This window comes from Alligator mississippiensis, chromosome 1, assembly GCF_030867095.1.
Source record: "Alligator mississippiensis isolate rAllMis1 chromosome 1, rAllMis1, whole genome shotgun sequence".
Classification (NCBI taxonomy): Eukaryota; Metazoa; Chordata; order Crocodylia; family Alligatoridae; genus Alligator; species Alligator mississippiensis.
The window spans coordinates 247443811-247464957 of record NC_081824.1 but is presented as its reverse complement, the minus strand read 5'-3'; the positions used below and the strand labels follow the sequence as shown (position 1 = coordinate 247464957).

The 21147-nt window shown below is 49.3% G+C and overlaps 1 protein-coding gene across 1 annotated transcript; it reads right to left on the bottom strand.

The window, feature by feature from the left end:
* Nucleotides 1-1346: 1346 nt before the first annotated feature.
* On the bottom strand, nt 1347-19544 carry LOC102569110 (cell surface glycoprotein CD200 receptor 1-B). The gene is made up of 6 exons (XM_059724310.1): nt 19454-19544; nt 18738-18845; nt 16633-16941; nt 12379-12633; nt 11550-11655; nt 1347-9377 (listed from the first exon to the last, which is right to left on the bottom strand). Exons 1-6 carry the CDS (start codon nt 19542-19544, stop codon nt 9308-9310), a joined length of 939 nt encoding a protein of 312 aa, XP_059580293.1. The 3' UTR covers nt 1347-9307.
* Nucleotides 19545-21147: the final 1603 nt, after the last annotated feature.

The following is a 21147-nucleotide window of genomic DNA, read 5'->3' as shown; positions in this document are numbered from 1 at the left end:
GAGAAGCTGCCTGTTGCTGCAAGCTCTGTGCTAGCCTGGAAATGTGCCTGCTGTGCGCCAGGCATCTTTGAGGGACACAACCCCATGCCGCTGCTCCCACTGCAGCTGTGTGCATAGGGGGTGCGTTGCCAGAGCAGCGTGGAGCTCGCAGTGGCAGGCAGCTTCTCCACGTGGCTCCACTGTTTCCTGCGGCCCTGGTTGCATCCACTGTGAAGGCCCCTGGGAAGGGCAGCAGGATGTGGAGCCTGAGCCTGCAGTGGTCAGTGCACGCCTGCCCTGTGCACAGATCTGGATGGCACAGGTCTGCCCCCCAGCTGGGCCCACTGTGGTGGGGAGATGGCTCCACCTTCCCCGCCTGAGCCCACAGCACACAGTCCACCCTGCCCCTGCCCCACACACAGATCTGAAGGGTGTGGGTCCCCTCTACCCCCCAGGAGTGCCAGCCCCCACAGCCTGAGACCTCAGAAGGCAGCAGCTGGGGTGGGGTGGGCAGGAGCCAGGCTTCTCTCCACTGCAGCTACCACTGGCTTCTGTGGGGGTCAGGGGACTGTGAACCCAGGTCCCTGGCCCTGTAGCCCTAGCAGCTGGGGGGGCCCTCCAGCAGGGCTGGGGGGGATGCAAGGGGCTGTGGGTGGGGGCAAGTGGAACCAGCATGGCTGTGGGGGCTTTGTGGGGGAGTCAGAGGCACCAGCACATCCAGGGGGCTGTGAAGGGAGAGGGGAGTGAGAGGCACCATCAGGGCTGGGGAGACTGTGGGGGTCCTTTAATTTAAATCATGGATTTGGGGGGTTTTATCAGTTAATTTGTGATTTTTTATCAGGGGAAACCAGGATCCCTGATGATCTCCTGACCATGGCCCCTCTTCAGCCAGGAGGCTGGCTGAGGAGGGACTGGGAGGTAAAGTGGCCTCCACTGGGGGCTTCCCTCCATGCAGGGCACAACCTGGCTGGGCGCCCAGTGCCAGGTAGGGGGTCCCTCCGCCCCCACACTCCCTCCTCAGATAGCCTACCAGCCTGGGAGGGGGCATGGCCAGGTGATCGCCCCAGCTCCTGGCTGTGGGGAAGCCCGCAGTGGGGGCCTTACTCCCCCCACTCAATACGGGAGCCGAGGTGATTGCCCTGCCAAACCCGCTCCAATGGGCCCATCTGGGGTGGGGGAAATGGGTCAGGAGTTCAACCAGAGGATTGACAATCTTCAAAACAAGTCAGGCACATTGTAGTCACTGCTAATTGTCACTACAAGCCAGCAACTCCCCCTTCCACCCACCCTTGTACAAGCCAGCAAACAATCTCCCTCCAGCCTTCGACACTTCCCCTCTAAAACACAGGGAACATGAAGAATTGAATGAAACAAATAGAAACTTTTATTTACAAATCAAATATTAACCATAACTAAACAAGACCTGTGTATGCCATGGCACAATAGCAGGCAACTGAGTGACCCATGTGTCAAGACACTGCTCCCAACAGAAGAAGCACTCAGTGAAAAAAAAGCAGGCACTGAGCAGAAGACTGAAAGGACAAACTGCAAACCCCAAGGGCAGCCAGTCACCCCTCACAGCCAAAAGCATCCCCCACATCAAAACCCATGATCTGCCCAGGGCTGCAGATAATAGTGCTTTGTGGAACAATGAGTAGACCCACCACAAAGTACCACCCCAGCAAATACCTCCAATCTGGCAGAAGCCAGGGAAGAAATGTGGGTGTGAGGTCCTTGTGCTTTTTTTGAATAGGCATATCAAGAGCTATGCCAGATATTGAGGTGCCAGAACAATCAAGTAATATCACAGTCAGAAATGCCCCAAGTCTTCCTACACCTGTTTGTTGATGACATTTGCTCAGCAGAAAAAAAAACATGTGCTGAGCAGAACACTGAAATGGGGAAACCCAGAATTAAGGATTGGTGAATAGGGACATGAGCATTAACAACCCTGTGCACACTGCAGCAGCTGAGCCTGCCCTGCTCCCACCCTCAAGGCAGCCCCTGCTCAGCCCCCACACTGGGAAGAGGCTGGCGTGCCCCTCTGAGTAGCTCATGCAAGCCCGTCACCCTACAAGCCAGAAAACCCATGCCCATCCACACTTCCCTTCTTCACACTCCCAGACTTCACATGAAGTGAAGAATTAAACAAAGCAAATAGAAACTTTTATTTACAAACCAAGTATTAACCATAATTAACCAAACCACAGAACAGCTTTTATAAAATGATGATGCTCCCGTTCTCCACTCTAAAGCAAGGAGCTTAGAAAGACTCAGAGGGCTGACTCTAGCTGGGGTCTGCAGGTTTGCCAGAATGAAGTCCTGGTTCAAATATAACTGCCCAGAGAAAGCTCCTGTGGCTGGAGACCCATGTGCCTTCAGGGTCCTGGAGTATCTAGACTGCAGCTCTGGGGCAGAGCCGCACTGGAGACTGTCCCTGCACAGTGCTGGAAGAGTGCATCTCGTGGGTCTGCCCCAGGACCCCTACTTTGGTTTTGGGAAAATCTGACAAACCGGAGATATATGAAACAAGACGTGGGTCTCAGCAAAGTCTCGCAAGGCATTTTTAGAGCTTGTGTACTTGGGCCAGACTGCGGCAGCCTGAGTGGAGAACAGCAAAGGGTTTTAGCCAGTGCTGCCCTTGCAGCAATGTCCAAGGACCATCATGCATGCAGGCCACAGCACAGAGAATGGGAGGGCAGTGAAACAGCAGGCTTTTGGAGGCCCCTACTGAGTTCCTGACCCTACTATGCTCGGGGCTGTACAGAGACAGCCCCTTCCCTGCACGATCCCAGTCTAAAGGTGGGGAGGAAAAGATCATCATCCCCAATGTCCATAGCTTAAGCTGTGCAATTGCACTGGCAATTGGGTGTTAGTTGCTCAGAGCAGAACATACCCAACAAGGCCAGAGCTAACCTTTCCTGTTGTTGCAAAGACCACCAGCTCTCTGGACAGCAAGGGAACTTTGGGGACCCATTAAACTCCTATTAGGTGTTAAATGCTCAGAGCAGAAGACTAGTATGCTTTACTGACAATAGCAAGCTTCACTGTGAGGTATTTCTATAATAGCACTGAGGGAGTCAGGGTACACCAGGCACCACATTATCCCTGATAATGGAGAAGGGAGCACATACACAGCAGACACTGATAGATTTCCGTAAGAGATAGATTTAGACAAATACCAATCTCCAAAAGAGTCTGGGATCACCCCGATCTTCAACTCCTGAACACACCCTAGGGCCTTTTGGACACCCCCACACCAAGCAGAATAGGAGATGACAAGCACTGATTGGTTTCTTTAAATTACTTGTTTAATAAAGTAATAAAAAGAGGTCAGCAGAAGATTGATTCATGTCTGGCTCTGCAGCTACACCTGCACTACACTAAAACATTCATTACACAAAAATACCTGTAAATTGTAGGGATATGTGGTAGACAAGAGGGCTCACTACACAAAAACTGTAGCGACATCCAGTGGACAAAGGGTCTCAGTCCATTTAATTCAGTGCATCACCATGAACATGTGACAGATTTATGGTTGTATCATTGCAAGTTGCAACATTGCAAACTAAACTACATCTGGATGCGCTTTAAGTTTGTAATGATGACAACTAATTTAAAACCCCACAAAACTCATGTACATGTAAAGTGTGAAGCCATTAAGCCACACAAAGGGAATTTTTTTTTGTATGTACATCACCTCAGCATCACGTGTATAAGCTTCCCTAGTCCTGACTGGGAGGGTGGACCTTTCTCTAGTAGATCAGTGGTTCTCAACCTCCTTAAATCCAGGGCTCCCCTCAGAACATGCCAGCTCTTAGTTTTCACTTGTTTTTTGACTACATAAAAAATAACAGAGCAGTCTCTGCCGCAACGAACTCAGAGGCCACGACAGGGCAGAATGGTTCGGGCGCTCTGGATTCCTGTTTGCAATCTCTGGTCGATCTTGTGCAGCATGTCTGCACCCCGGCAGTGCTAACATTGTGTGGCACCCGGAAAAGGATCCCCAGGCACCCGTGTGCTACAGCACCCTGCTTGAGAATCACTGCAGTAGATGAATGCAGGCAGGCCCCGAGAACTTCCCCTCAGGAGATGATCGAACTGAGGCCCTGCAGAGAAGTAACAAGTTTCTCAACTAGTATAACCCCTGCCTAAAAATCCTAAATCAAAAATAACTGCATGAAAAAGGTGGCAAGTAGTAGTACGGCTCACAAGCCTGGCTTGAGAGGGAGAAAAAATGCTCTTGGGCCAAGGTTCATGTAGGACAGCAAGCCTGGAGCACCTAGAAATGATCCCCAACGGATTCAGTCTCTTCCAAGCAGCGTGTTGTGAGTTCTCCTCTCCTTCCCTCGTCCTTCCTTTCCCACAGGAGTGCTTGCTACTGCCCACAGCTCAGGCTGGCAGAGGCAAGCAGGGAAAGGCAGAAAGCTGGTTTGGCGCATTTAAATAGATTTTCAGGTTCTTTCCCAGTCCAGCCTGAATGCCTTGTTTTCCACTTACAGTTTTTCATCAGCTCCTCTCTAACACAGAGCTGTAAAAGCGCAGAGTCTGACACCGCGGGGTACAGGTGAATGTGAGGGGACCTCAGTGTAGACCAGCAACAGGTGACACATAGGTAGGGAAAGCTTCAGATTGTTAGTTCCCAACCCAGGGCACTCAGCCTTTCTTTTTAAGAGACACAACATGAGTACAAAAAATATATAAAATAATTTTAAAATATTTGATTTTTTAAATTTTATTTTAAAATGTGTTAAAGTCTAATTAAAATAATGAATTAAGTTTATGATGCTATGCTCCCCAGTTTCAAGCAGGGGGCTGGGCCCAGAGCTGGGGGTGGCGGGGGAGCACATAAGAGACTGGAGATAGTGGTGGTGGTATGTGCACCACCACTACCACGAGGGTAGTGCACCAAACTGTGCATGAGGGTTGGGCAGGTATTGGCTAGGTCCTCCATTTTTTTCTTTCTGTATAAGGACTACATTTCCCATGTATTCTGAAGAAGTGACTACTGCTATACTTATGCATAAAAGCATCAGCATTCACAAAGCATACAATCACACAAACACAAGCAAGGAAAAATTGTAAAAACACAAACAACAAGCATGCACACAAAAATAGAAAAAACACAGCCACAAAAATGCAAAAAACACAAACACAGTAACACAAAGACAAAAGCAAATATCAAGATTCAAGGAGAAAGACTGTCAGTGTCAAGGTGCTGGCAAAAACACAAACCATACAAAAACAAAACTGCAAACAAACACAGACGAATAAGTCTTTGTTGCTCCAGTTAAAATATTCTGACTGGTCAATGCTAGTTGTGACTAACCAAAAGCTATTAAGTTACGCAAATGTGAATGCAGAACGAAGTGGATAGGGTCACCTGCCTGCTCAGTGTCTGAGTCTGGTAGCAGTAATCATTAGAAATAATTGGACAGTGTGATGAGTGGCCACCCAGCTCCCCCACCGCCCGGCCCCCAGTCTGCCTACGAAAGAAAAATGCCAATTCAGGAACTGTATGAATTTCTACACTGTACTTCAACATTAAATGGTGCTCCAGTTACATGTCTGTCTCTTAAACCGCGCCCCCCCCCCCGCCTCCTTGCATTCCTGGCTCTGCCCTGCAGGGGTGCCTGCCGCAAACTATGGGGTACTGCTGCCCAAATGGTATTGGGGTCCCCTGTCTGTTAACTGTCCTGCAGCAGGGGGGGTGGGCTGGGTGGTACTGTCAATGCTTGCATTTCTACAAATGTAACTTGTTCATGGTTTTACTAATGAGAAAAAAACAAAAAGGAGACAAAAAATTTGAAGGATTTTTATGTAAAAGACAATGAATGATCTGCCTCCTGTCTTTTGTATCCTCCCATGAAACAGCAGGGATGACTGCCCAAGCTGAGCAGCAGCATGGCAGATTGGGCCGGGGGTTGGGGTGGGGGTGGTGTAGAGGTGGATTAAGATTCCTTGGGTCCCAGGGAGCCCCATGCCCAGGACAGCTGCCCCCACCTGGCAGGGACCCCGAACACCCTACTCCACCACACTGCCCAGCATCCATGCAGCATGTGTGGGCACAGGAGACCTGCCTGGTGGTGCTTGGAAAGTGGGATGAGCTGCTCCCCCTGCCTGGCAGGGAAAGAGTGTGGTGGAGGTGATGCAAAAAAGAAAAACCAAGCATAGGCTCATGATAGTCTGAGAAGTTGTTAGTTGCCTTCTTTCAAATGTTAAGGCTGTCCCCTGGCACAGTATTTACAATTTTTCTTGTTGGGTTTAGGATGGGGCACTCTGTGTGGGGGGCTACCAAAAGGTGCTGCCCCCTCAGGAGTCTGTCTTGCCAGGATTCTTGTACATTGGGATCGGGGGGCAACACAACCATTGCACAAGCATTGGACCTCACATACCAATCCACCCTGCTGCTGTCTTCAAGTAATCCCAACACTCCAGAAACGCCCCCAAGCAAGGCTTCCCCATGCTGAGGTGGGCATGGTCCTGACCTCTCAGACCCACCCCCAAAGCACACAGACTGCTATGCATGCCAAGCTGCCTATGAAAAAAAACATGCAACATCCAGAAGGAACTATGTGGATTTCAAATCTTTACTTCAACAATAAAATTAGGTGCATTTACATGTCTTTTTTTCTCAGAAAAAAGGCATTATTTAAAATAAAAAAATTAACTAAAAAATTGTAAAAAACTGTTCAATTAGTAGAAAAAGAGAAGAAAATAGTCAGGTTTTAGCTTCCCTGAACCCCTATATCTATACGCTATTTAGCATTTATACATTATCTATTTATACACTATTTATACATTATCTGTTTACTTGTTCACTATACATCCTATTTAAACATATACACTATTTAAAACTATTTATCATTTACACACTATCTATTTACTCACCTATTGATACTTGGCTACCTATGTATATCTATTTCTATTCTACTTTCATTTTATTTACTATGTTCTTCTATTTCTTGTACTGTTATAAAGGATTCATGCTTTCCTTTATTCATCCTTTTCAATTTCTGATCTTGAAAGTCTTCTGCAGGGCAAGAAAGAAGAAAAGGATGGGTTTTGGCTCAGAGTCCAAATACCACCCTCTTCACCTCCCCCCTATAAAGTTTACAAAGTCAGTGGGATATTTCTGATATTACCTATATATCACCCAGGATGTTGCATATCCTGGGGGGTAGGTCTGGCATGCAGTGTCTGCCTGCATTATTTGTTGTGCTTCTGGAATGGAAGTGGCAATTATAAGAAATAGGGAAGTTACCTCTGAAATATTAAAGTGTTAAGAACAGGTGCCACACTCCCTCAGTTGCACACTTACCATTTTGGTGCTGCTGCTGTTCTGCTCCATAATGTACAATCCAACCAAAAGTACTGTGTAAAAATCCAGACACACTCCCAAACCACCCTACACCAGCAGTTTTGATCCTCAATGAGGATAAGAATCAACACATCAGTGAAGAGCCTCCCTAGTGCAATTGACTGTATGTGAAAGGTGCACAAGTACTTCATGAACAGATATCGGTATAAAAGGCTGAGACAGATGGAATTAAACACTGTGTCACTCATGCACAGGTGTAAGGCAGATGGAGAATGCTTAAAACGGAAACGTTTGGGCATTTCCTAACTTTGGTGTGCTTAACTTAGAACTATGCGACATACCATAGCTTTTCTTTGTAATAGGAAGAAGGCAGGGCAAGGTGGCACCTTAGGGTGCCTGTAGATGTGACAAGAGCCTGCTCCGGCATGCTGTAAATATGCTGTATCTGAGTCTGTCAGAGCAGACTCAATTAATTAAAGCTAATGACAGCTTTACTTTGCTGGCTCTCCATCCTCACAGAAAGATCCCCTGGGTGCAAGCGGTAGGCAGGTTAATGATCCTGTATGCATTTCCTCCAGGGGTGTTGCACTTACTGAAGTACAGCATGCCTCCCTCTGCTGCACCTGCCACATGTTCAGCGAGTATGACTGTATCAGATGGCATGGTATCCTTGTATGATACTGTCTTGTCCTGTAATGTTGTACAGAGAACTACAGCTCCTGGGCACCCCCAGGGGACTGGGAGAAGGAACTGTAGCATGCACTACAGCTCCCAGAAGGCTACAGGACAAAGGAAGAAGCAGACATACACACACTGGCCTCACTGTGTCCTGCAGTAGTTAGCATTTATGCAGAAAGAAAGAAATGGAGGAGCAACCCAATACATTGCCAATTCACACTGTGGTGTATTACCCACTGGTCATTGTCATGCTCAAACCACCACCACCACCACTCAACCATGCCTCCTCAACATGGCATGGTTGAGGAGGTAGTAGATTTTAAACTCAGAGCTGGATACAAGCTGGTTTGTGCTGCAGAGCAGTTATATCAGTCCATAAGGTCTGCTAGACTCCCATTGTAAAAGACAAGGCGGGGCTTCTGATCAGTGCAGAGCTGGCCGCTCAGAGCCTGACCAGCAGCCAGAGCTGGGCTCTGGCTAGCCAGGCTCTGGTTTAAGGCAGCACTTGTTGCTACCATGTGCACCACGCTGCTTTTTTTGGCACCAAGATTTCCTTTTGTAAAAAAAACCCCACCAGGCTGCAAATTAATAGCATGTTGCATGGGTGCACATGCACTGTGTGTGGTTTGTGGCACCTCAAACAGCTAGAGGCACTGGAAACCACACTTGCACGCTCATGGGAATGCACCTATATGTTGCAAATCTTTTTACTGACAACCAAACTTTTTAGTATGGTTGGTATTAGAGCCATAAAATTGAAACTAGCCCTTGTCCGGATCCTGGCAGAAAGGTTTTATTTGAAGTTTGTAACACATTTTTATAAAAATATATGTTAGTAAAAAAAAAAAATGCAGTTGGTAAAAAAAAAAAAATTTGTCTTGGGTTGCCAACTTTGGGCCCCCAGGTGTATGTAAACTTCCTCACTCCCTAAGAAATAAGGGGAGTAACCTCCATTTTTATGTCACACTTATTTAACAGTACCTGCTTCTCATTTTATAACAATGAATTGAGACAGATAGAGACAGACAGAGACTTTTAGCATCCATGGCCTGCTGGCTGTCCAAGAACCATCTGCATCACAGCTGTTGTCAGCACAGCTTGTACAGATGTAATGAGAGAGACTTGGCAAAGTCCATTGCCTTTGGATGCCAAGGATCCTAGTCTGAGACAGGGACCACGACACAGGCACGTGTTGCAAGGCTAATTCATGGTACTGATTGGTTCTGTCTTGCATATGTCAGTGTCTAGTGGTCAGTTTATGGAAAACAGCTGCAGAAAGCAGAATCTGACAATTTCTCCTCACAGACCATAATGTGGTGTCATCTTGGTTTATATTGCCTTTCTTACTGGAGTGCTGTCTGGGGGACCGGTTTCCAGAGTTTGGGATCTGTGACAAAACCTGTGGGAAGGGAAAACAACAGAATATTAGACGTTCCATCTTCTGCCTTAGGTTAGGCAGGTGAGCTCTCCTGCTGGGGCCAGGGGGACACCGGCTTTTCAGGACTTCTCTACTCTGCAAATAACAAGTCCAGAGGTGTAACTAGCAATTGTGGCACCCTAGACACAGAGTGCAGAAAGGCGATGTCAAACACTGCCCACTTTTCCTGGGCTACCCTTCTGGCATTTGCTTTAAATAGGTGCCACAGGCTGGTGCCCTGTTCACTCTGCCCTAGTAACACTATGGAGAAAATCCTTCAGTTGTGTTGTTGTCCCAAGGACAACTAAAGGTCTTCTCTCAAATCATCCATTACCATCTGCTTTGAACCATTGACTACATTTCTGGTCTCATGATCCTGCATTTGTGGAGCCCCTGCTCACAGCTGAGGGAGTGCCTAGCACCAGGAGAGAGCAGAACAGTGGAATTTGTCCTGGGCCACCAGGTCAGCTGCTCTAGTGGGTAGAGCTGGGCGTGGAGCGGGGGTTAAAAGGTCAGGGTCAGAGGCCACAAGTCAGGACCCAAAATATCAAACCAGGGTTAGGGACTAGACATACTGGGGTCAGGAGTCAGGAAGCAGATCTGCAGGGAGAATCCAGAAGCTGAAATCTAGGTGCAAGCTGAAGGGAGGTTCATGAACCAAGGAAGTGAGAGATGTTGCTGGGGCAGAAGCTGTTCAGAGACTGAAGGCCAGTGTGTTCTGCAGCAAGGCTGGGGTGCTGGAGGAGCTCCTCAAATGCAGCTCCAGAACGAGTTTGCAGGAAGGGGCTGGGGGTCAGCTAGCCTTGTATAATAGTATCTGGGTCACTGTCCTTAACAAGGGCTGCAGGGTAGAAGCCAGCCTGAGCCTTACAGAGCTGACCCAGGCTCTAGGACAGGAGCCGTACAGAGTTAAGGCTCACTGAAAGGGTAAGAACGAATCCCCTTGTGAGGGAAGAGGAGAAGGTCATGAAGTGAAGCACCAGGAGCCCAGACAAAGGGGTAAGAGGAGATGGAAGAGGTTCTCTCCTGGTGCAGTTTCCTAGGTCAAAATATGGTACTTTTTGAAGTCCTACCCTGGAACTGCCTCCCTCAGGGTCAGTTTGTGAAGGCCCGCATGGTCAGAAGCGCAGCTCTATAGGGGGAGGTTCCTCACACAACGCAACACTGACGGTTCTCTTTACTGCCCTTCTACCAGGTAGCCCCGTTCAGCCCTCAGCAATTACAAGTTGCCCATGGGGTGGAGAAGCAGATCCCCTGCCTGGTGCCCCAAAGGAGACGAATGACTGACAGATAGTGTCATATGTAGATGACAGCTTTACTTTGCTGGCTTTCCATCCTCACAGGAAGATCCCCTGGGTGCAAGAGGTAGGCAGGTTAATGATCCTGTATGCATTTCCTCCTGGGGTGTTGCACTTACTGAAGTACAGCATGCCTCCCTCTGCTGCACCTGCCACATGTTCAGTGAGTATGACTGTATCAGATGGGGCTGAATGGCATGGTATACTTGTATGATACTGTCATGTCCTGTAATGTTGTACAGAGAACTACAGCTCCTGGGCACCCCTAGGGCACTGGGAGAAGGAATTGTAGCATGCACTACAGCTCCCAGAAGGCTACAGAAGAAAGGACAGCGGGTACGTCTACATGAGAGGTTACATTGCCATAGTGATGAGCTACGTTGCTGTAGCTTATTGCCACACGATGTAATGTGGCTGGGCATGAACCATTACTCCAATGCTACTGCACAGTAGCAATGAGCTACTGCACGGTAGCTTCTATAAATAGCCATGCGGCATTGTGACTGCGCAGTAATACTAGTTACTGTGCAGTCATTTAGTACTTGCTAAAGCAAGTACTAAATGACTGCACAGTAACAACTGCACCATCCACCGTGTGTGTAATTGCACCCACTGTTTATTATCTGTCATATATATCCTAAGTGTATGTACACTAAAACATGTATTTACTTGTGCTTTGCCCAATCTCCTTAGCCCATTGGCTGGTGACCCTGATCCTCAGCATCCCTATATGAATGTGGAAACCTCCCTTGATGGTTCTCTGTGCCAGTTTCTGGGGTTGCAGGGTTTGTTACAATACCATTGGCATGATATCAGATCTAGATAAATTGATTCACTAATGCTATAGGATACGTACCTGTGATCACAGGGCAGGCACAGGTGGATGAAAGCCAATATTAACAGCAAGCTCAGGAGACCAGGAAGAATCAAGACCCACCGCAGAAGACCCACTTTACCCATTTCTAAACAGAAAGAGTTGCTATTTCAGTTACATGTCCTTACTGATTATTTCTTTTGTTGCATCCATCTGAGGAGCACAGGCAGATTAAACTTTCATCTTAAAACATTCATAGAATCATGGACAAACTGCAGCCTGCTTCTAAAACAACATCAGCACTGGCACAGTCGTCAGATCAAAGGTCCTGGATCCAAGCCTGTATCCTGTGACTGTGGCAAATCCTGGCTGCCTTAGTGGAAATGTATAAGGAATGGGGCGTGCAAACAATGATCCCATCCTAGTCATCCCACTCAGTCACCAACAGTGACAAATGTAAGGAACCCTCCCTCTTTTTCAGAATGGGAAACTAAGGCACATAGGTTTGGGGATTTTCCCAAGCTCACACGTGGAGTTTGCAGCAGAGCCAGAAATACAGCCCAAATCTCCCTTTTTCCAAGCAGCTAGGCCACATGGGAGCTGGTGAAAGCCTCCACAGCCAGTTAACAGTCCCCTACCTGGCCCTGTGCCAGGCGAGGCACTTCTGTGGTAAGAGCACAGGGAAAGGTCCCTGTGTCAGTCTGGAGTCTTATGGAGGATTTCTGTAGCTTTGCCAGATTTCCCTATCCCAATAGTTTACAGGGCTCACAGTTCCTGCTGCAGCCTGGCCAGTATCACTGTTGCTTCCCTGGGCAGAGATGCATGAGGGTTCATTCATTATGAGCCTGAACAGAATACAAGTGGTACTCACCGTTACCTGAGTGGCAGCCTATGGACAGGCTCTGGTTTCCCGTTGGATGAGAGACAGAGCAGGTTACTTGACTGTCTGCAGTGGCGTTAGCTATGCGTGTGCTGAGAACAGTCACTGTCCCATCGGGGTGAGATTCATCCTTAGTGCTGTGACAGACTTCTGGGACCCACGAGATTTGTGCAGCTGGTTTCCCTGCAGCTGCTTTGCACACCACATTGCCACTTCTGTCACAATTCACAGTGACCTTGGGAGAGACTGCAAGGCAGGAGAAAGGGGAAAGATTTGGTTTGATGTGCTTAACATGGTGCCCTCCTCATTTGTACCCAGAGGAGCCTAGCACAGCGAGAGGAATGGAAATGGAGTGTGGCAATGAAGACTCTTTATATGATGTGCCCTATGGTATCATATTGGAAATAAAAAATGAAAGCACTTCCAGTTGGTGACAGGAGTCATGCAAAAAGTGGCCTTGATGTCCCTCCCTGTGGGACAATCCTGGACTTTCCAGTCTCTTTTATGATCCTCTCTGCCTTTACTTTCATCTGCCATGCCTTTGCTTGTCACCAACCATAGAAAAAAGGTCTTGATGTAACTTGGTGTCTGGGGAGGTTGCGTTGCTGTCTTAAGGAGGAGTCTAATGGTACAGTCCTCAGACCAATCTCCTCTCTCTCCTTGACCCTAAGTGTGACCTCCAGCCTCCTCCACAGCTACACCCATTCCTCACAGGTCCTATTCAGTCTCTTCTCACTACATCTCCTGCCTCTCTTAGTTTCTGTTCCTTGGGTCCCTGGCCCTGGCTCTGGCACTGGGCCCTACAACCTCTGCCTGGCCCTCTCCAGGTTAATATTTCAGAGTGCTCTTCTGCACTCTGCTACATGGCATCCAAACTACCCCTTTCAGCCGCTCCTCCAGTTTTTATCAGTACAATTTGAACAGAAATACAACCTCCCCATGGTGAACAGAACCAGGCATTCACCAAAATCTCATCCTGCCAGGTACACTCACCAATAAGGGGAGGCTCCCCCACCCCTTCCAGTATCTTTTCCTCCCCTTGTAGGTATGGGTTCCCTGCTCTCCTCCAGAGTTTTCCTCTCCCAAATACTCAGCGCCAGAGGGACCTTTCCTGCTGGGGAGGTAAACCTATATAGTGGCCCACCCCACCCCTACTGCTCAGCTGATGTCTGCCTCAGCCACAGCACAGGGATTTCCCATTATCCAATCTAGAGCCTCTGCAAGAGGCAAGTCTCCAGTCCTAGGTCAACCTGCAGCCTTCAGCTCACTCCTGGCCTGAGGCACAGTCTTGGTAAAGCCTATTGCTGGGCAGCTCGTTCCCCCTGGAAGCTGGTAAACCTCCTGCTCTAGCTGCTACCCTCCCAGGACTGCTTACTGCTATGGGTACCAGTCTTTCCTGCCTTTCTGGCCTAGAGATCAGCAACTTCTTCACTCCTGGTTTTAGGAAACTGAGCTTCCTGCTCCATGCAGCCTTGCCCCTCCAGACCACAAAAGTCCTGTTCTTATAGTGGCCTTGAGGATTTATCTTACCCTCCAAACCTTCCTCAGTAGCAAGGCTGGGTACCATATTGTACATTGACACCAGGAATAGAGACAGTTCAGGGATAAAGTGCAAATCAGGAAACCAGCTGACCGGAGGAAGGCTGGGACCCAGTCAGTAAAGGTGCTTTCCTGCGAGCTTTGCCCGGGTGCTGCCTCAGCTCAGAGGCAGCATGCAGCTTGATCCAACTCTTCCTCAAGCTGGGGCAGCTCTCGGCCCACTAGCAGCCCTCCTGGGTGAACTCACAGGGTGCCACTACCATGGAGGGAAGAACTGGAGCCCCCTGCAGCTCAGGAGACACTTGTCCCTCCAGCAGATTGATCTCTGCCCATGAGAGAGGTGGGCAGACTCTGACAAAAAAAAAGGATCCAGTCCCTTGCTACTTCTGCCTTCAGCAGGCACTTGTAGCCAGCAGGACAGCTGGGGCCACCTGGAAGCTGCCTGTCTTACCCCTGAGGTAGTGCAGGAAGGTGGTAGGAGGGCAGCTGGGTGTGCTGGCAGCTGGAGAAGGTGGTGGGGTTGATGCAGTGGGCATTGGAAGCTCCGGCAGACTGCTAGCTGGCCAGGTGCTGCCCCAGCTCAGAGGTGCTTGATCCAAATATGTCACCGAGCCTGCCCAGACTTCCAGCACCCCGTGCACCATCCCTACTGCTTTCTCCAGCTGCCCAGTCACCCTCCTGCCACCTCCCTGCAGTGCCCCAGGGGTAAGCTGGGTATGCTGGCAGCCGGAGAAGGCAGTGGGGATGGTGTACGGGGTACTAGAAACCTGGGTGGGATCAGGGAAAGTTGCATCGGGCACCTCCAAGCTGGGGCAGCGCCCGGCCAGTTAGCAGCCCACCCAGGCAGCCCTGCACCCCATGCACATCTCTGCTGCCTTCCCTGACTGTCAGCACACTCAGCTGCCCTTCTGCCATGTTCCCGTGCTGCTCCAGGGGCAATCCAGCCCGTTCCTGGGCAGCCCCGGGCATCACAGGTCTAAGAGCCCTCATCAGTGATCTTGACCCCAGGTCTCAAGTGGGAAATGGCTCATTTATTTCCACATTTACTTTGAAATTCAGAGGCATACGAAGGGCATCTGCACCCTGGGCACTGGTAGCATGTGGGGCAGCAGAGGCAGTGGCACAACCAGCTAGCAGCTGTGGTGGTGCTTATCTTTATTTTCCCCACCAGAGTGGGCAACCAAGGGCTACTGCCCCATTAGGCTCTACCCCGCACTCCCCAAGTTACACTACTGCTGCAGTTTTCTGCAGGAATGAGTGTTTAATTGACTGTCCAGGTGGAATTGGCTCCTTCTTGAAAATAAGAAAAAAGGCAGCTGTGAAAAGAACTACCCCATTAGCCCAAACTAGATCTTTGGCCCTGGATGGATTTTCCACTTCCTCGTCTCTCCTTTGTGTACCCATCAGTCTCAGTGCTGTCATGACCCAAAGGTCTGATTTTTTGTGTGTGCTTCGGCACTAAGAATTATCCCCGTGGGTTTACAGCTTCATTGCACGGAGGAGTTCTGCTGCACAGAGAACCCGCGTGCAAAGGAGAGAGTTCCCGCCACTTTGCAGCTGTCTTTGCAGGGTCTTTTCTCCTTTGCAACACAGAAATGCACAGTGCAAAGGAGTTCCCTCTCTTCGTATGCAAATTTATGCCCTGCAATTGGCTAGTGCTAAATTATTCACACGTGGCGGCTAGCGATTGGCCTGCTAGCTGTATAAGAGGCTTGAGCACTTTCCGCCCAAGCCAAAGAGGACTCCACATCCATCTCGTGGGGACTCTGGGTGTGCGGCAGGGTCATCGAAGCCCTGTGTGTTATTCAGAGGAGTTTGGCGGCCTGATCCACCGCCCACCTCTTCCCGTCTTCGAGCGGTAACTTTCTATAAGACGTATCGATGAGTTTTCTATTTTGATGCGTGCTTGTCCTGGACATAAGGAGTTCTGTCTGCGTGGAGCCTAGCAAACTCCATGTCATTGTTCGTGTTCTGTCTGCGTGGAGCCTAGCAAACTCCACGTGATTGTTCGTGTTTTCCGTTTGTAACCGCAACTCAAGCAAGTTTTCCAGCCTGCACCGCGACCATCTTGGTGTAAGTAAACAATCTTAAAATCAACCGTTAAGTCTCTGTGCCTAATTCTAGCTCGGCGCCTGCCCTCTGCGACCCGGCCTGCCCAGGCTGCCGGCCACAGCCCGCATGCAGCGCGACGAAAAGGGCCCGGGTTCCGGCCCGGCCCGCACAAGTGCTACCTGCAGAGTCGCATCTGCTGTGAATAGAAGGCTTCCAGTTACTAGAACTGTTGCTCTGGCACCTTTCCTTAGCCTTGGTTTAACCTAATGAAAATTACTTTTGGGGACGCATGGCTGCGTAAGGGGATAATTGTGTAGAGGTCCCCTCTAACAGAGCGGGGTCTTTATAACCAATAGAAAACTTGCTCAAGCCTGCCTGTTCCTTCCAGCCCACGAGTGAGGCTCCACTGCTGCAAAGGGCAGCAGAAAGGAAAGGAGGCTGAAGAGAGGGAAAGGAGAAAGTGGGGGCAGAGATAGAGGGCATTAATCGCAGGAATCAGAGATAAAAATGTGACTGGGGTTATCCCTGTCTGATCTTTCTGTGGGGCACACTCCAAGCCTGCATTCTCATCCTCATATGGGGAGAGGAGCTTGGTGTGTCTGGCCTGGGTCTGATCATTTAGCTCACTGAAGAACAGTACAAGGTGTTTCCTACCTAGCACAGTCAGATGGTAGCATCGGTCGAAGTTCCCATCACTGCTTATGATTTCACAGATGTAAAAGTCCTCGTCAGTGAGTTCCACTGATGAAAGCTGAAGGGTAAAATTCTGCTCTGGTTCAGGATTCCAGTTCAGTCTCTCAATGCAGGCTGTTCTGACCACCGTGTGTGTATCTTCCCTGTAGGCCAGGCTGCAGTCAGCTCCCTTCCGTGGTCGTATCTTCCAAGTTACTGTTACCAGACTCTCCCATGAAGGGCTAGGACAGGTCAGCAGAACCCTGCTACCGGCAGACCCGCTGATCTTTTCTGGAGAAGACACAGGGAGAGGAAGACACTTGAGAAGTCATTTAGGAAGTCTTTCCAAGCCTTAGGACAATGATCTGTAATGCACTGCACTACTTTATTCGGACCTTACTTCTTCAGATCCTAGAGCCGTTTCTTACACTCGTAACAAGCAGAAAGGTTGTGATTGCCTAAAGGGGGAGTGTCTCATGAGGAGCACAGCTGGGCAGCAGCATGGGAAAGCTGCCCCTCTAGAGACAATGTGCTGCGAAAGTGGGATGTTTGTCCCAAGACAGCACTATAGTGTGGGCGGATGAAGCCCGCCTGGAGGGACCCATTCTGGGGGAGAAAAAATGGGAACAGGGGCCATTGTGGAAGCCTCCACACAAAATCCATGTTGGGTATTAGCTAGGGAGGTCCTGGATAACAGGGGTTTTTTCCCCCCTTCCCTAGGGGAAGGGAGAGAAACAGTCCACAACACAGGCTGGGGGCTGGAGGGAGCCTGGCTGTGTGGTGCTTCCCTGGAGCTTGCAGAGCCGCTGGGGGACTTGCTGCAGGCTCGGGGAGACATCTGCACCCAGGAATCCCCCCTGGGGCAAGGAGGAGAGCAGTGCTAGGGCCTAGCAGGGAAGGAACCCACATGTCCTGTGCGGGGGGGAGTGTGCACAAGCAGGAGGGACCAGAGGGAGACAGGCCCAGTCCACCTGTGTGCAGGGTTGAAGGAGATGGGACACAGGCTGCAGGGAGCCATGGCATCCATGTGGTTCATGGTGGGGAAAGGAGGATTTAGGGGTCGCCAAACCCTAGTTACCTGGGGGAGGCATCCCATAGAAAGTCAGGACAAGGTGGTGACAAAACCCTTTCCTGAGTGTCTGGCAGGTGTGTGTGTACTGGCCAGGGGGATTGCTTGAGTCAGCAGCCCAGACCCTGCGGCCAGCTTTGTCAGGGGAGCAGATCAGGGGAGAGAAGTGTAGTGCAGAGGCGCCAGGAGGGAGTGATGGCCGGCAGTGTGTGACGCCTGAAGAAAGCACAGGGGACCCAAGCCAAGGAAGACCTGCCCCTGCTGCAGTGAAAGGGGAAAGAATTGGCTGTTCCCCTCCAGGCTAAGTGGGCAGAGAGCCATCATAAACTTGCTCCTAATTTTTTAAGCATTGTCTGTCCACACCCTCTGTCTACCTTTCCCACCTTTGGTGATGCTCCTTATTACCTAATTTCTTCTGCTTGGCAGAGGGAGAACCACTATTTGACAACATCCTATCCAGAGGTCCCCTCTACTGTTATTAGATGAGGTATTCTTGCAGTGAGGTGTGCTTTTCAAAGTCACATGGGAGTGATGTACACTGCCTCTTGCTCTTACCAGACAGTATATAACAAGTTGTAATTGTGGGCATTCAGGCCTATCAGAATAGCCCTGATCCAGCTAAGCACTTGAATTCCTGCCTTTCTAGAGAAGGTCCCATTGAACTTCAATAGCACTGTTCACACTCTCCAGATTAAGCACATGAATAAGAGTTTTGCTAACTGGGTGCTCCAGTATGGACACAAAGTTGGAAGATGCCAACCCAGCCTACCTTAAAGATGAAAAACCCTGAAGCTTGGAATTGTGACAAAGTGACAGTAATTCTTACAATTCAGCCCTGGTCACTTGTGTTCATCCTCCATGGACCTGAGCAGCAGTCTTGTTCCCATTTCTACCACAACCATACAGCAACATGTGAGGCAGTAAAATGCTGTGGTGCAAGAAGAGTTGTTATGACCCTTGTTCTCAAGGCCCTAAAGACTCTGCCTACTAATAGCTATGAATTCAGGAAGTACATTACCGTAAGTAATACCTTGTGGTCTGCAGACCTCTTGCTTCTCCTGGGGATTTGAATTGTTTTCTTCTTTGGGCTGAGTCTTGGGTTCAGTAGAATTACCTGCCTGGGAACCTGTGTACAAAGAAAAATTTCAAACCAACTCATAACTGGATTGGAAGCAAAGCATTCTTTAGTCTGTTGGTTGCTGACAATCTACCTCTTCACAATCTGTTGAAGACGGCTAAAACATGCTTCATGCACAATAGCAGTGTTGTAATGCAGACATAAATGGGAAGTGGCTATGGCAGGGGTGGGCAAAATATAGTCTGTGAGCCTGATCTGACCTATCGATTGATTGCACCCAGTCCACAGCTGCCCCTGTAGTGCTCCACATGGGTACGAGCCATGTTCTTTCCTGCCTGGAGCAGACCAGGCCATGCTCCAGCCCTCACCTGCCCCATGCCAGCTAACAATACCACCCCTGTCCTGGCCATGGCCATGGCCCTGGCCCTGGCCCTGGCCCCAGCCACCATGCACCGCTTCTTGGCAGGGTAGCTTCTGCTGCCGCTGCAGCTCCCCAGGTACTGGTCAGCTTCCCCTACATCCACCAGCTCAGAATCATGGTGGTAGCCATTGGGGTGTGTGCTGAGTACTGCACACAGAGCAAATCGGGGAAGCTGCAGTGACGTGGCTCCTGCCCCAGCACATGGGGCTCCAGCTCCTGGGTGCCTTCCACTCACTTTGCTCACCCAGTGTGATGAGCAGCCAGCTGCAGAAGGGCAAGTGGGTGGAAGGTGTCCAGGGATGGTGCTGGGGCTGGCATGGTGTCATGGGTAGTTATGGGATGGGTGCAGGCAGGAGTATGGTGCAGGTTGGCCTGGGTGGGAGCAGGTGGGGCTTGGCCCTATGCAGATTGCCACAGGGGCAGCCACAGGCCAGATGAGGGCAGAGGGGTGAACCACACCTGCACGTGCACTTTTACTGATTCTTGTGGGCCATGAAGCAGAGGAGTTTCTACTTAAATGCTTTTATCCTTCTATGTGGGAAAGGGCTCAAAAACAGCAAGTCTGTCACATGGCCACTTGTCTAAAGCTGGTGCTTCATGCAACAGAACTTCGGTTTTCATTAAAAAGGAAAGAAGTGTATTGTTGTTAAAGTTGCAGATAAAGCTTAAAAATGTGGACTGAGGGCTAGTGCACACAGTGAAATGGTACAGCTAATATTACAGTATTGGAGTTAGACTGACATAAACTCCATATGGGGCATTCTGGCCCCTGGCAAACGTAACTTGTATTGCATGATTAGTTAATTAGGAAATAAATTGTGATATGTTACAAATGCAAAGTAATTATCATGTGATGAAAATGGCCAACCAGCCACAAAGATATTACTTGTTAAATGTGGAACATTTTTGTGTCTGGTTTGTATTGCTGATGAACTTGAATGTGTGGCATGTTACACACCACATGATAAGTCTTTTCTGGTTCCTCTGGCATGCTAAGGGGCTGTGCTCCCCCCCCACAACTCACCCCCCCCTCCAGCATGCAGCAGTGGTATGTGTAGCAAACACAGACCCAGGTTGTCAAATGCAGCCTGAAGCCACTTGCAGACAGAGACTGGGAAAAGTGGGCATCCTCTCTGTCTCCTCATCCCTGCCAGCAAACTGGAGCTCTGCTCATTGCCTTCACAATTGCCCTGTGCCCTCTGCCAGTGCTCAGCAGTTTACAACATATTGAAGTTAGTGGCATAAATATTTTAACAGGAATAGATGACAAGTGGGAGAATACTTGCCTCATAGGAATATATGTGACATGAGGCTTGGTCTTTAAAGCGGGTACTTCTGGATGCTTGGAGAACGCCTGCTTAATAATCTGAGTTTGGGTCTGTGAGAAGGTAAAAGATAGGCAAACTAACTGTGACAAATTCCATGCTGTTAAGATGCTGGGGTGACCCCGGGCCCAAGCTTCTCCCTTCTGTTCTGCTGTGTATCTTTGGAGATAGACTAGATCTTCCTCTTGGAGGTGACTCTTCACCCACTAGCCAAACTTAGTCTCCCACACCCCAGACCAAACCTTTGTAGTTCCAGCAGAAACTCTCCCTTCTGAAGAAGAGGAATGCCTGAAGTATCAACTGCTTCGTGGTGATCACACTTGCCACAGACAGTCAGTAAGGCAAGCAGGAAAAGGGGTTTGATTCAAGAAAATGTAAGACATACAGGCAAAAGAAACTAAAGACTGAGAGAGAAGATGATAGAAAAATAAAAGGTCAAAAATACAAGATCTCAGCCAACAATTTCCCTGAAGGTAGCTTTTTTTGGTTATCATCCTGCCTGCTTACGGACTCCCTCAGCTTGCCCCAGCAGAGCCCTTGATGGATTCCCCAAATTTGGGAGCATCTCATCTTTTTTACCAGCTTAGAAGCTGGGGCCAGAAAA

Coding starts and splice junctions, on each gene's coding strand:
- LOC102569110 (XM_059724310.1), bottom strand. CDS start 19,544: ATGACACCATGCCAGCCCCAGCACCATCCCTGGACACCTTCCACCCAC. Junction 16,942..18,737: donor ACCACAAGGTATTACTTACG/GTAATGTACTTC, acceptor TGTCTTCTCCAG/AAAAGATCAGCGGGTCTGCC. Junction 9,378..11,549: donor TGCCTGCCCTGTGATCACAG/GTACGTATCCTA, acceptor CCCTTCCCACAG/GTTTTGTCACAGATCCCAAA.